General features: G+C 37.4%; 1 protein-coding gene across 7 annotated transcripts in view; it reads right to left on the bottom strand.

The window, feature by feature from the left end:
* Window positions 1-6,567: 6,567 nt before the first annotated feature.
* Window positions 6,568-15,322, bottom strand: part of LOC310729936 (RNA-binding Raly-like protein) — a 204,882-nt gene continuing 196,127 nt past the window's right edge. For all 7 annotated transcript variants that reach the window (XM_083548613.1, XM_083548610.1, XM_083548608.1 and 4 more), the window contains 4 exons: window positions 13,769-13,882; window positions 9,635-9,804; window positions 8,730-8,764; window positions 6,568-8,455 (listed from right to left, as the gene is read on the bottom strand). In XM_083548613.1, the coding sequence (XP_083404739.1) occupies window positions 8,732-8,764; window positions 9,635-9,804; window positions 13,769-13,882 (317 nt within the window). In that variant the 3' untranslated portion in view covers window positions 6,568-8,455; window positions 8,730-8,731. The remainder of the gene's footprint in view (window positions 8,456-8,729; window positions 8,765-9,634; window positions 9,805-13,768; window positions 13,883-15,322) is intronic.

The following is a 15,322-nucleotide window of genomic DNA, read 5'->3' as shown; positions in this document are numbered from 1 at the left end:
AGTGACTATGCTCCACAAGTGGGTTGTGAGGTGGAGGAGAAGGTAAAATTCTGGAGTGAGATAGATGAAGTGGAAGAAGGTGTACCTAGGAATGAAAGATTGGTGATTGGGGGGAATTTCAATGGGCATGTAGGTGAAGGGAACAGAGGTGATGAGGAGGTGATGGGTAGGTATGGTTTTAAGGAGAGGAATGTGGAAGAGCAGATGGTGGTAGATTCTGCTAAAAGGATGGGAATGGCAGTGGTGAACACTTATTTTGAGAAGAAGGAGGATCATAGGGTGACGTATAAGAGTGGAGGAAAGTGCACACAGCTGGACTATGTTCTATGCAGGAGATGCAACCTGAAGGAGATTGGAGACTGTAAGGTGTTGGCAGGGGACAGTGTAGCTAGACAGCATCGGATGGTGGTCTGAAGGATGGTTTTGGAGGTAAAGAAGAAGAGGAGGAGGGTGAGGACTAAACAAAAAATAATATGGAAACTGAAGGTATGATATTCAGGGAAGAGGTCAGACAGGGGCTCGGTGGTGGTAAAGATGTGCTGATTGATTGGGCAACTACTGCAGAAGTGATAAGGGAGACAGCCAGAAAGGTACTTGGTGTGACATCAGGAAATAGAAAGGAAGACAAAGAGACGTGGTGGAATAAGGAAGTGCAGAAGAGCATAAAGAGAAAGAGGTTTGGAAGACAGAATTGGGATCAACAGAGTGATGAGAAAAGTAGGCAGGAGTACAAGGAGATGTGGCAGCAGGTAAAGAGGGATGTGACGAAAGACAAGGGAAAGGCATATGAGGAGCTGTATGTGAAGTTGGACACTAAGGAAGGAGAAAAGGATTTATACAGATTGGCCAGGCAGAGGGACCGAGCTGGGAAGGATGAGCTGCAAGTTAGCCAGCAATAAAGTATTGAGATGGAAATGTGTTGAGTAGTGAGGAGAGTGTGTTGAGAAGATGGAGGCAATATTTTGAGCAGCTGATGAACAAGAAAAATGAGAGAGAGAGAAAAGGGTGAATGATGTGGAGTTGATGAAGCAGGAAGTAGATAGGATTCGTAAGGACGAAGTGAGAGCAGTGATTAAAAGGATGAAGAGTGGAAAGTGGGTTGGGCCAGATGACATACCGGTGGAAGCATGGAGATGTTTAGGGGGGATGGCAGGGGATTTTTTAACCAGGTTGTTCAAGATTTTGGAAGGTGAGAGGATGCCTGAGGAATGAAGGAGTTTGCTGGTACCGATCTTTAAGAATAAGGGAGATGTGCAAACCTGATTAGTCACACCATGAAGTTATGGGAACGTGTAATGGAACCCAGGCTGAGAGAAGAGGTGACCATTTGTGAGCAACAGTATGGGGAAGAGCACCACAGATGCATTATTTGCTTTGAGAATGTTGATGGAGAAGTATAGAGAAGGTTAGAAGGAGTTGCATTGTGTGTTTGTGGATTTAGAGAAAGCGTACTACAGGGTGCCAAGAGAGGAGATGTGGTATTGTATGAGGAAGTAAGGTGTGTCAGAGAAGTATTTGAGGATGGTGCAGGACATGTATGAGGACAGTGTGACGGCAGTGAAGCGTGCATTAGAAACAAAAGACTGGTTCATGGTGGAGGTCGGACTGCATCACGATCGGCTCTGAGCCCTTTCCTGTTTGCAGTGGTGATGGACAAGTTGACGAGGTCAGACAGGAGTCTCCATGGACTAGGACGTTTGCGGATTATATTTTAAATTGTGGTAAGAGTAGGGAGTTGTGAACAGCCTGGAGAGCTGGAGGTACGTGCTGGAGAGAAGGGACATAAAAGTCAGTAGGAGTAAGACAGAGAACATGTGTTTGAATGTAAATAGAGCAAAGTAATGAAGAGAGTGTTAGAGAAGTGAAGAAAAGAGTGCAGGCAGGGTGGAGTGGGTGGAGAAGAGTGATAGCAGGAGTGATTTGTGATAGAAGTGTATCTGCAAGCGTTAAAGGGAAAGTTTATAGGACTGTGGTGAGACCTGCTATGTTGTATGGTCGAGAAAGTGGCATTGCGTAAAAGACAGGAGGTGGAGCTGGAGGTAGCAGAGCTGGAGATGTTGAGGTTCTCATTGGAAGTGTTGACGATGGACAGAATTAGAAATGAGTTTATTAGAGGGACGTCGCATGTAGAAAGTTTTGGAGACATGGTTTGGACATGTGCAGAGGAGGAACATGGGGTATATCAGTAGATGAATGCTGAGGATAGAGCCCCTAGGAAGGAGGAAAAGAGGAAGGCCAAGGAGGAAGTTTATGGATGTGGTGAGGGAAGACATGCAGGTAGTTGGGTTGAAAGAGACAGATTCAGAGGACAGGGGGGTATGAAGAAGGATGATCCACTGTGGTGACCCCTAATGGGAGAAGCCAAAAGAAGAAGAAGAAGATGAAGAGGAAGAAGAAGAAGAAATGTGTAGTAGCATGAAATTGAATTTTTAGCAGCAATGAAAAACAGATGGCAGAAAACTCTTAGCTTTGTCTACCCAGCATGACACAGCATACAGGAGAAAACTGGCCACAACAGACTCATTAAACATCCTCAGTATCGTCCAGCAGATGTAGAGGGACCTCAGCCTCCGCAAAAGGTAGAAGTGGCTCTCCCTTCCTGTATAATACCTCAGTGTTTAGTATACACTAAGAATACTAACTAACTAAGCTACAAACCCGATTTCAAAAAAAGTTGGGACACTGTACAAATTGTGAATAAAAAAGGAAAGCAATAATTTACAAATCTCATAAACTTATATTTTATTCACAATAGAACATATATAAAACATCAAATGTTGAAAGTGAGACATTTTGAAATGTCGTGCCAAATATTGGCTCATTTTGGATTTCATGAAAGCTACACATTCCAAAGAAGTTGGGACAGGAAGCATTAAGAGGCTGGAAAAGTTAAATGTACATATAAGGAACAGCTGGAGGACCAATTTGCAACTTATTAGGTCAATTGGCAACATAATTGGGTATATAAAGAGCCTCTCAGAGTAGCAGTGTCTCTCAGGCCAAGATGGCCAGAGGATCACCAATTCCCCCAATGCTGCAGCGAAAAATAGGGGAGCAATATCAGAAAGGAGTTTTTCAGAGAAAAATTGCAAAGAGTTTGAAGTTATCATCATCTACAGTGCATAATATCATCCAAAGATTCGGAGAATCTGGAACAATCTTTGTGCGTAAGGGTCAAGGCCGAAAAACCACACTGGATGCTTGTGATCTTCGGGCCCTTAGACAGCACTGCATCACATACAGGAATGCTACTGTAATGGAAATCACAACATGGGCTCAGGAATACTTCCAGAAAACATTGTCGGTGAACACAATCCACCATGCCATTCGCCGTTGCCGGCCAAAACTCTTTCTTTCGGCGTCTCCCATTAGGGGTCACCACAGCGGATCACTTCCTAACGCAACCCTCCCCATTTATCCGGGCTTGGGACCGGCACTAAGAGTGCACTGGCTTGTGCAACCCTACTGGCTGGGGTTGGTTCCCTGACCGGGGATCGAACCCGGGCTGCAGCGGTGAGAGCGCCTATTTAAGGCCCTCTGTCCCTCAGGGCGTTGTCTGTTATTGCACGTTATGCTAGGAGGTCTTCCAGAACTCTATCGCATCGTGTGGACCTTGCCTACAGCCAACATAACAATGCCAGACACATACTGCATCAATTACAACATCATGGCTGCATAGAAGAAGGATCCGGGTACTGAAATGGCCAGCCTGCAGTCCAGTTCTTTCACCCATAGAAAACATTTGGCGCATCATAAAGAGGAAGATGCGAGAAAGAAGACCTGAGACATTTAAGCAACTAGAAGCCTGTATTAGACAAGAATGGGACAACAGTCCTATTTCTAAACTTAAGCAACTTGTCTCCTCAGTCCCCAGACGTTTGCAGACTGTTATAAAAAGAAGAGGGGACGCCACACAGTGGTAAACATGGTCTTGTCCCATCTTTTTTGAGATGTGTTGATGCCATGAAATTTAAAATCAACTTATTTTTCCCTTAAAATGATACATTTTCTCAGTTTAAACATTTGATATGTCATCTATGTTGTATTCTGAATAAAATATTAAAATTAAAAACTTCCACATCATTGCACTATGTTTTTTTTTCACAATTTGTGTCCCAACATTTTTGGAATCGGGTTTGTATATAGTACATAGGAACTATACAAATATGATTTATTTTATATTTGATTTAATATACATTATATTATTATTATTACTATATATTAGATAATTTTTAGTAACTATAACATTACATATACAATATATAAGTATGACACTACACAATTAAGGTATATACAAAGTGGCTATATCATGGAATAAATTGTATATTGTTGAATGAACTATTACATACACAATGTGTAAACAATCACACATCCAATTATTAACAACAGTGTGATTGTCTTATCTTACCTTACCTTACCTTAATTTTACCTTACCTTACCTTACTTTAACTTACCTTGCTTTAACTTACCTTGCCTTGCCTTGCTTTAGCTTAATTTTATCTTTATCTTATCTTCTCTGTGAATCTGAAGTAAATAAAGAACAAAGAGCATTCTAAAGAGGTTAAAGAATAAGCAAATCAAAAGCAGAGATTAGGGAAAATGTTGAAAATAGCATCCAAGAGTATGATCAATAATCAGACCGTGGAAACTGCATCACACCACCCAGGCAGTGCCAAGAAAAGAAAAGGCCCCATTAAAACTTGAAGGAGGCTTATGAGAGAAGCCAAAGAGAGGCTAACAATCACTTTGAAGGAGCTACAGAGTTCAGTGGCTGGAAGTGGAGTAATAGCCACCAGTCAAACATATCAAGAGCACTGCATAATACTGGCTTGCATGGGAGGGTGGCAAGAAAAGTGGGGTTACTCAAAAAGTATAAAAGCATGAGAGTGACCCAGCTGTGAGGTGTGAAAAGGTTTTGTGGTCAGATAAGACCAACACAGAGTTTTGCCCAAAACACAAATGCGATATGTGTACAAAATCCTACAACTTCCCATGTCTCAAGACACACCATCCCTACCGTTAAGCATAGTGGTGAAAGCATCATGCTAAGGGGATGCTTCTCTTTATTAGGGACTAAAAGAAGAATTGATAGGGGAAAAGAGAAATACTGCAAAAGAATGTCTTTAGTCTGTTAAAAAAAAACTGAAGCTAAGGAGGAAATTAATCTTTAAGCAAGAAATTTATTCTAAGCACAATGCCAAGATGGTGAACGTGACCTTAAAGTGGCCCTGACTGGTTTCAATCCAAATGGGAATCAGGCACTATTCTAATTTTGCAGTCTACAAGTGTCATCCAACCAACCTGAACAACCAGGAGCAAACCTTCTAAAAAGAATAGGACAAAATCAGTTTACCACTGTGTGCAAAGTACATACATATTCTAAAAGACCTAAAACTGTAATTGCAGAAAGTATTGGCTCTACCAAACATTTATGATTTTTTTTTTTCATAAAAATATTTCCCCAAAGCAAATCAATATCACTTTGCAATAACTGACTTTTAGTTACAGTATTTAAAAAATAATTAACAGAATGAACTGAATAGGAGATATATAGAAGATTTGTATACTTGCATTTTGTACTTTCGCTTTCCAAACACTGAATTTTATATACATGTGAACTTTCCACTTACAAAGATATCCACTGGCAATAAACTGAACTGTACTGAAATGAATGCAAGCCTGAATCCTGAGGTACATCATTGACTCAATAGATTGTTTCTGTCACCAAACAATAATCAATCCGTTTTTATGCCACTATAAATCCCAATATATATATAATTACTGATTATTGACTATTCATGTTCCTTAAAATGAAGAACAATAAAACTGTTGTAACACTAATCTAATTAGCCATTTTAATGGCCTATGGGAATTTACTCAGACTGATTACCTCCCGAACGATGGTGAAACTGAAGCAGCTGTGCTTGCTGGTGTTGCGGACGTGAGGGTAAAATGAATACAGTGAACCAATTACCTGTGTTTCGGTCATTGGCCCTCATTAACCTCAGCCTGCTGCATTTTATGGTGATGAATTGCATATATTATGTTTACTATCTGTTGTGAATACATTGTCTGATGAATTATCTGATGTTTTCTAATCATGAATGGTGACCATGTCATTGCCAAGGGTCTACTTCAGCCACTTTAGACAGGGTTCTAATTCAGTTCATACTCAATGTGTTATATAGGGTTTCATTCATTACTAATTATTATTATTATGTTACTTATTATTATTGTTATAGACTTTTTTAAGGGTAATAATGCTTGACTTACAATTCCAAAAACAATATATTTCAAATATCGGAAAAGACTGAGTCCAAAACCATAGGCTATAAATAGTTTTAGAATCTCTACAGTATATATTTTGATTGACTATTTATTCTTTCAAATAAGAGCATATTTTTCATTCCTGTCATGTCCAATCTTGCACACAGATGTTGTGCCAGACTGTCCAAACTTGAGCCTTAAAACTAGCAACTGTCTTTTGACATTTAGCATTCCATGGCAAATGTGTAGTGCGATTCATTACTCTTAATGACGAAATAAATAATCCCACAGAAGATCACATCACATACACTGATTTTAATAATGCTCTTTCTCTATGCAATGGAGTCTAAAGCCATACAATAAATGCAACAACTGAATTGAAACAAAAATGACATTAAAATAAACAACATGCTCATCATAAAAAATAGCTTTACAAATAGTATACATTTCTATACATGTTTTTATTCAATGGATCGTGTCCTTGGGCCGATTTTTGATCATAGACTGTATACAATAGCTAATTATTTGAAATGGTATATTAGAAAAACAAACAAACAAACAAACAAACAAACAAACAAACAAACAAACAAACAAACAAAAAATACCTTGATATACACATGTTGCCCACAGTGCAAATAATATGATGTTGGGAATCATGTTTTATTTTTTTTTATCCGTTCATTATATGTTTCCTCATATTTTCTATTCCTCTGAGAGTACTTTATACAGACTTCAGATGCAGGGACACTAAATAAATTTTTTTTTTGAAAAATATAAGAAGAAGTCAGACTTTCCAAACCCATCAAAACTTGCCATACAAAAATAGAGTCCATTTTCAATGATGTGTAACTGAGACAAATCTAACAAAAATTTGGAGTAACTGCAGTTTATCATCCATTAAACATGCTATATGTGGAAATATATGTGTATAAACATATCTGAAGTTTGGATATGGACTCTTCTAACACAGAACATGTGTGCATAAGAAAGAAAGCTACAATGACACAAAAACATAGTAACACAAGTCTCACTTGGAGAAAAGTAGAAACACGAAGCAGATGCTAGTTAATTTAGTGATATTTCTCAAGACAGATATGGCCAATCCATAGACATGATATGGCAGTACAGTGCTGAAAGTCTTTGGGCTAGTTTTCTGGACTGAACAAACAGGGACTTGTCATTTAGGGGGTAGATGCAGTACTGGTTCATGAAAGCAACCAAATGTTTGTACATCACTGAATTAATGGGGTGTGAACTGTAGAACATTTAAGCAAATATTATCACCATTGCTATGGACGGCACACCTGAGGCGATTATTACGCAGCACTGCGTAAAGCTAAAGAAAAGTATTGAGAATGAGATCGGGGGCTGATGCGAAGGATGGAAAAATGGCAAGATAGAGAGATGGAGGGAGGGTGAAATGAGAGAAGAACAAATGGGGAAGTAGAGTTGGAAAGAGAGAGAGAGAGAGAGAGAGAGAGAGAGAGAGAGAGAGAGAGAGAGAGAGAGAGAGAGGAAGAGATGAGTATGACTGCAAACAGACACATGGCAGTGTTTGCCGGAGGGAATCCACAGCCGCTACAGCAGCATCTGCTTCACTCCACTGCAGAATGGAAAAATCGACTGAAAGAAAAGCATGAGGTAATGAACAACTAATAAATCTTCTTCAGTCTTACTAACAGCACTGTATTCTCTTTAACACTATATTCCTTTTTTTCCGCACGAACGCCACTATATTTACATGGATTATCACACAGATAAAACAAAGCTGAGTTCAGTCAGACATTTAATGGAAATAAAACAAGCTGGAATTTTCAAGCTGGAACATTACAAACAGAGAAGATTCTGCCACAACAAATCATAAAATGTGTGAAACCAGTTCATTTTTATTTTCACTCTATACAAGCAATGTTAAGCTCCATCCTCTGAACGAATGAATAATTCAAAATGATCAAAAGAAGACCATTAAAACGCTGAGCGATTGATAACGACTGGCCGTGAGAGATTTGTCCATGAGTGCACCACTCACCACGACACATCATACGCCTGCTCTCACTGGCTCTCTAAAAGTTATCAGTTCTTTTTTCTTTTCCCCGGTTTTTGAAGCTTTCCCCATAGTTTAATGTCATCCTTCCTTCCTCCTGACACTGCAGTGACAAAGCAGCGTTGATTTCCCATTTGACACAGCCTGGCAAAAGAAAAAAGATTTTGCATACATGTTTTTTTTGTCAAATGTACAATATTAAATAACCTGTTAAATATTTGATTACAAATGTTAATATGCAGGACAGAAAATGTTGGAGCCTGGCTAATAAGGATTGCACATATTCTTTAAATACAGCAGGTTTTATTGACCAAACAATTTGATCATATTGTTTTCATTAAGAAAATCCAATATGGATTTAAAAATCCCATGTGCTCAGAATGAAAATATACAATATTCATGGATGCAATAATCTTACCTTTAGTTGTCAATGTCAGACACATGGTTCTCTATCTGAAAAATAATAATACAATAAATTATGAACCCATCTTACTCTTCTATTATTGCACAGACAAGCCTTTTGCCAGCTTAAAGGAAAGTAGACATCCCCCTTCGGTCCATTTGTTATCTGTGATGACTGTGACCTTGGCAGAGGATGATTGTCTGAGGGACCAGTCTGCTTCTGAAAAATATTATCTTTCATTGGGGAGGGAAGTGTTCATACCACTCGTGATTCATTCAGGCTGCCCTTTAAATGGGCTAATAAATATAACAGAGTATGTGGCTTCACTGAACCACAGATGAACCCCAGGCGAGACAGTTATTATTCCTCTGAAGTAGGTGAGTGAATATGAGATTCAGAGACAGGCAGAGTCACGTCTCTGAGTTTCTCCAACTTTATGCAGCCTGCTGACGCTCAATTAGCCCAAATGAAGAAGACTAGAAAAAACTCTATTAGTGTTTTCAAAGATATCATCTTTAAAAGCTGTGAAATATGTGATATATTAGACACTAAATATGTGTGCATGGCTGCTTTCATGGGTACAACATCTGCGTGTTCGCTTAGAAGCTTAGCCGCTCCCTCCCTTGCACACTCTCTGGCTCATTTCCTCCATTTAACGACAGCATCTCCACATCACAGCCACCCTATCTGTTTCTCTCGCTCTCAATGCAGTCGGACTGCACTTTGCACTCGCTTTTAATTACTGTAAGTGGCAAGGGGCATTGATAGACGTGACACATCTCTGACACGGCCCTCAGATCTACAGCCATGAATAATTCCACTGCATTATGCGTTAATAGAGGGGAGGGAGTGAAGACTCGCTCCTGTCACCTGTGACAAGGCCTGTACTATCTCACTGCCCTCCAAGGAGCCGACCGTACCAGATCAGTGCTGCCCTCCTCGTCGTAGTCGTCCTCTCCACCGTCAGTCATCTCTCCGGCCTCTGCGTCTAGCGTCCCTTCGCCTGCCTCCTCAGCCGAGTTCTCGGCTGTCTCTGACACAGACTCCTCATGTAGCGAGTCACAGTTATCCTCATATTTCCTCTGAGCCTCTGACAGAGATAGAGAGAGATGAAGAAAGAGAGAAGGGCATAGAATGAGGAAAAGCCAAAAGGACAAATGCTGACAGAGACTCAGTGACATGCTGTCACAAAAAATGAGATATCAATCAAAAGGAGATGAAGGACCCTATGTGCAAAACTGCTAATTAGCCTGTAGAGACATGACATATAAAACTCTGCTTTGTAGAGACTCCATATATTAAAGACCCCTGGGCAACTTTTAAAAAGTCTGATTTCTAGTGTTCTCTCTGCACTATGGATCATGTTCAGTTTTGGGAAGTCATGTTGCTGCAATCTGTGCGCCGGGAACGTTCTCCATATTTAGAATATACTTAAGAAGGTGCTTAACTTGATTTGCTATCTAGTGCATTCTGATTATTAAAATGTTCTGTGTACATGTGTGAAAATGGCCAAACAATTGCGTCAAGGTGTTTTAGGTGATTCAAACTTAATTTTAGGCAGAATTAAAAAGACTAGGGCTATCGATTATTTTAGTAATAGAGTATTGGACCGATTAGTCCATCGATTAATGGGACTAGTACTTTTTCTTCATTATAGGAGCAATACTAAATGAACAACAGAAAACAAGACAGGTCTCTTTAAATGAACAAGTAATTTTTTTTCTTTTTAGAAAAATTGTATTCTTGTATTAAAATTTGTTCCAAATTTTTAGATTGCAATCCGTGAAAACGAAACCAATTTGGTGCATTTAATTGCCATATGATTTCAAAATGCACAACCTTTGCGTGGAAAGTTTATAAATGAGACCTCAGTGAAGTCCAGAGTTTAGCGGGTGGTGATCAGTAATAATGGTCCGTGTGGAAACACAGTGCTCCGTTTGTAGTTAAATGGATTAAACAAAGCATCAAGGCAAATTATTTCCCTCAAAATGCTTTTTTTGTATTCTAATTACTCAAGTTACTCGAAGAATCGTTTGAGCCCAATGAGAGACAATAAAAATCAATTTAAATTACTATAGAAATACATACATAAGAAGAAAGCAAGAATGAACATTTAATAGTATTAATATAAACTCCATGTTTGTGTGGTTTGTTTGTGGACAACTGACCCTAAGATTTCTACTTAGATTTCTTACTATTTTAACATTCCCTTTCACATTTAGTCCCCATTTGCTGTTATAACAACTTCCACTCTTCTGGAAAAATGTTCCATTAGATTTAAGAGTGAGGATGTGGAGATTAGTGCTTGTTCAGTCACAAGCAATCTAAATGTTTGACTGGTTTTCTTTTAAACTCTGGTTTTATATTTAAGTTAATGAGGTCTTTACAGATAATTTGTCCAAGGTATAATAGCCAAGCATTCATTTACAGTAGTTACAGTGGTTGCTCAGTGGTTAAGACACAGTGGTTAGAAGTTCAGGGGGCAGGGCCCTTAACCCTCTGTGCTCCAGGGGCAATGTATCATGGCTGACCCTGAGCTCTTCCGAACAAGCTGGGTTATGTGGAAAAAAAAAGTATTTCACTGTGCTGTAATGTATATTTGACAAATAAAGGCTATTCCATTACAGCTGTCAAGGTGAGGTTTTAATGTTATTGCAATAATAAATAATTATACCAAATAAAAAATCATGCATGATTGATAATAGCAATATTTAATATAAATGCATTTACTAATAACCTTATTTACCATTTCACAATATTTTAGTATTTACATTGTCAAAAATGTGTTTCAGGGTGAATATATTATTCAAACAAACTGTCAGAAACTATCTGGATTTAATAACTGGTTCCCACTCTAAATTATGCAACAAAAAAAAAAAAAAAAAGAAATGGCTTTTGAACCTTCTGACTAATGAATCATTAGTCATTTAGTTGTTGCCAAACTGAAATTGAATAATCCTTTTAGAATTCTTTTAGTTTTCTCATCATTCAGAGGATTACATAGAAAAGTGGCTTCTTCTAAAGTCAAGGTATTCAGCTGATAAAAGGTAAAGTTACATAATATTCATTTTCCTTTCAGTGTGCAATCAGTAATAATTTATGACTATAAATTGAAAGTGTTTCTAATTAATTTAGTCCGTATAGCACGTTTAACAATGCACATTGTCACGCCACAGAATAGATTAAAAAATACATTTTAAATTCAGAAATGTATCCTTCTAAGTTTTTTCCTAAAGGTTTATCCTTAGGTTCTCTATATTTTGTTTTTTACTGGTGCATCTAATTACCATCAGAGCCATGGACTCTGTGTGACATTTGAATTTGAAGTGAGTTCACTAATGAAAAATCTACAAAAAACTCAAATTTCTCACCTAATGGCTCTAGCCCTATATCCAGTCTCTGGTCTAATGAGCTGCCTTTAGCTAAATAATTTATATAAATAATAAAATATCTAATTTGCATGTCTTAATTGGCTCTAATACCCAGTGTGGTATCCTAAAATATGTCTGGAACACTTGGAATACTTTTATCTATTCTATAGCATCACTCCATTTCAGGCTAATTTGAAAATTAAATGTAAATAAAGTTCAAGTATTTAATCAGTGTAATTATATCTAAATTTCCTTAAACATTGTGGCCGTTGCCAAAATAATGTATAATGCATGCATATTAACATATTCTAGTGTATTTCTTTCCATGTATACATTTATATACACGTACTGTCAAAGAAACTCCATTACACCTGCGCTTTTAGGCGGTTATCCACTCAATCATATATGTGTACAATGCATAAAAGGGACAAACTTACACTTATAAAGAACATCTTATTCATTTTTTCTTATTACCAGATTATCTGTGTAAAGCTGCTTTGAGACAATGTTTAATGATAAAAGTGCTATACAAATGAAAATGTATTTAATTGAATAAAATCTTATAGAAGAGCCTTTAGTTTATGTTCACATTAAACATCAGAATTTGGGGGGAAATCTAATCTTTCTGAATTTCACGTTAGATGGTTGCCAGATTTTGGTATTAAAGAAAATGCAGATCTTCTGGGATTTTCACACACAACTCTAGAATTTACACCGAATGTGTAAAAAAAACAGTACAAAAAAAAAAATATTAAGTGAGGAACAGTTCTGAGAGTGAAAACACCATGTAAAGAAGAGAGGTCAGAGTAAATGGCCAGATTGATATGAGCTGTAGACTTATAAAAATAGATGTGTTACAGAAAAGAATAAATCACCATTTGGATTAGTCTGTGCTCATGATAGCCTCAGATTCTTGGCTAATAGGAGTGGAACCTGAAGTATTATCAAACTTATAGGCACTAAAATTATACGCTCTTTTATACAACTTTATGTCCTCTTTATCACTGTAACGCTGATTTGAGACAATATACATTGTTTATATGCGCTATACAAATAAAAATAAATTGAAATGTATTTGATATAATGTAACCTTGTGCCGTTGTGGCTCAGCCAGCTCAAGGTTTGATGTGTTGTGCATTCTAAAGAGCTTTTCTGCTCACCATTGCTGTAAAGAGTAATTATCTGATTTACTATAGATTTCCTGTCAGCTCAGAGCAGTCTGGTCATTTTCCTCTAAACTCACTCATTAACAAAGTGTTTCAGCCTGCAGACCCTGGACTCAAAAGATGTTGTTTTTTACACCACACTCCAGAGACTGTTGTATGTGAGCAGCAGCTTCTGAAACTAGAATAATCTATGGATAAATATATATGTATAATATATAAATTTGGCACAAGAAGTAATGTTTTCTTAAAAAATACTTTGGATTTCTGGATGTATAAGAATGTATAAAGCCTTTTGCCTGTTCTGTCATATGTTCTATGCTTTTGACTGTTTATAAATAAAAAAAAGCTCTCTTATATCACCATGTTGTCACATAAGCAGCATTATGACAGAGAGCTTGGGCCTGATATCTCCTGGCCTGTCAGAGAGATTGATAGTTTATATGTGATCTTCATTTACTCCCCTCCTCCCTGAGCAACTCCTGTTTGTCTCTGGTAGGTCCCCAACTCCCCGCATTACCCGCCTCGGCTCTATGCTGCTTCTCTATCTTCTCCAGGCGGCCCAGGAGAGAGTCGATCTTCAGCTTGATCTGAGTCAGCTCACGCTTGATTGTCTGGAGCTGATCTGTCTTGACTGCACATGTAAAAGAAAGACACAAGCACCACAAAACATTTTGAATCATGGGATTGAAATCTGGTCCTAATTTTTTTATCTTTTTTTTTAATATATATTCATCAAAGAATCCAGTCTACAAAATAAGCACACATTCAGAATCTCCCTCTGTAGCAGTTTTTTAATCAGCTCTTATTCTATTTTCTTTATAAACTTCAGTTGTAGCTCTTAATCAGCACTGGCTTAGCTGAGAAAAAAAAAAAGCTAAAGTTTTATTACTTCAGAGCAATACCTCTGACAGTCTTCTAAAAACAGATTGCTCAATGAAACAGATCATATTTGATTAGTGAATAGTTTTTACACAATACAGAATGAGTCTGGTTTACCTTATCGATTCTGAAGAGGTACAGACTATATAAATTGTTCTTTGCAATTAGTTGTTCCCACAATATTGAATTAGATTTTTATAAATCTACTCCCTGAATTGAGGGCTACAGACCTCTAGAACACCTAGATTAATAAAAAAATATAATTTAGATTTTTTTACAATTTAGTTTTTATTCAGCAGTGGGCAGAAATTGGCCGGCAGGACTTTATGTTACACACTGATTAGTGAGTTATAAAAGCACATGCTATGCCGTTTCATAATAGATCTTTAAGTCTATAGTATATAATACTCTAGTTGTTGGTATTGCAGTTGTATGATGAAGTAGGACAAATATTATTGGATTTCTCTTCATTTACTTTTTGCACTTTTTGCCTTTGTATTTGTCCTTGCTTTTTTAAGCTTCTGCATTTACGTGTTTTGTACTCAGGCTGTATGATCATTTCTGTATTTAGACCCCTAATGCACTGGCATTAAATCCATTATGAATCCTTCCAGATTTAGGAGATCATTTCACCTTCAGTTGTTTGAATGTTCTGCAAGTTAGATGTGAATAAAGAGCTGAATAAAAGTGAAGTTAATAACTCAATGTTTCTTTAAAGCAGCTCTGTGGCGTTCATCTACAGACATGTGGAGAAATGAGAACATAAAAAGAACCAAGGAATTTTCTCCAGTTTTCTTAAAAATAACCTTAAATTATTGTGCATTCATTTGTATTATAGCATATGGTGAAACTACTTAACAGTTTCGTTAGCTGCTTATGTATCACATAAATAGCAATATAAAACCCCAAAATAATAAAAATTAAACAACTGTAAAATCGTTGTTGTATACTTTAATAACTTCTTTCATATAGCGATGATGATAGATTGGTAAATAACATTTCTGTTGCTTTATATATATGCACAGATAAAATATAGGTACGAACCATCAAAGTGTTTGGGACACCAATAGCAAGTGTGTGTATGAGTAACCTACAACAAAATGAATACATGGAGTTGCAGGGTTGCACATGTAGCCTAACAAGCTAATATAAACCAATATTTGTCCACTGTAGTAAGATGTTGAGGTTTTCG

Source organism: Silurus aristotelis (assembly GCF_946808225.1).
Source record: "Silurus aristotelis genome assembly, chromosome: 1".
Lineage (NCBI taxonomy): Eukaryota > Metazoa > Chordata > Actinopteri > Siluriformes > Siluridae > Silurus > Silurus aristotelis.
Note: the sequence above shows the minus strand (reverse complement) of the source record. Positions and strands in the feature narration are given on the sequence as shown.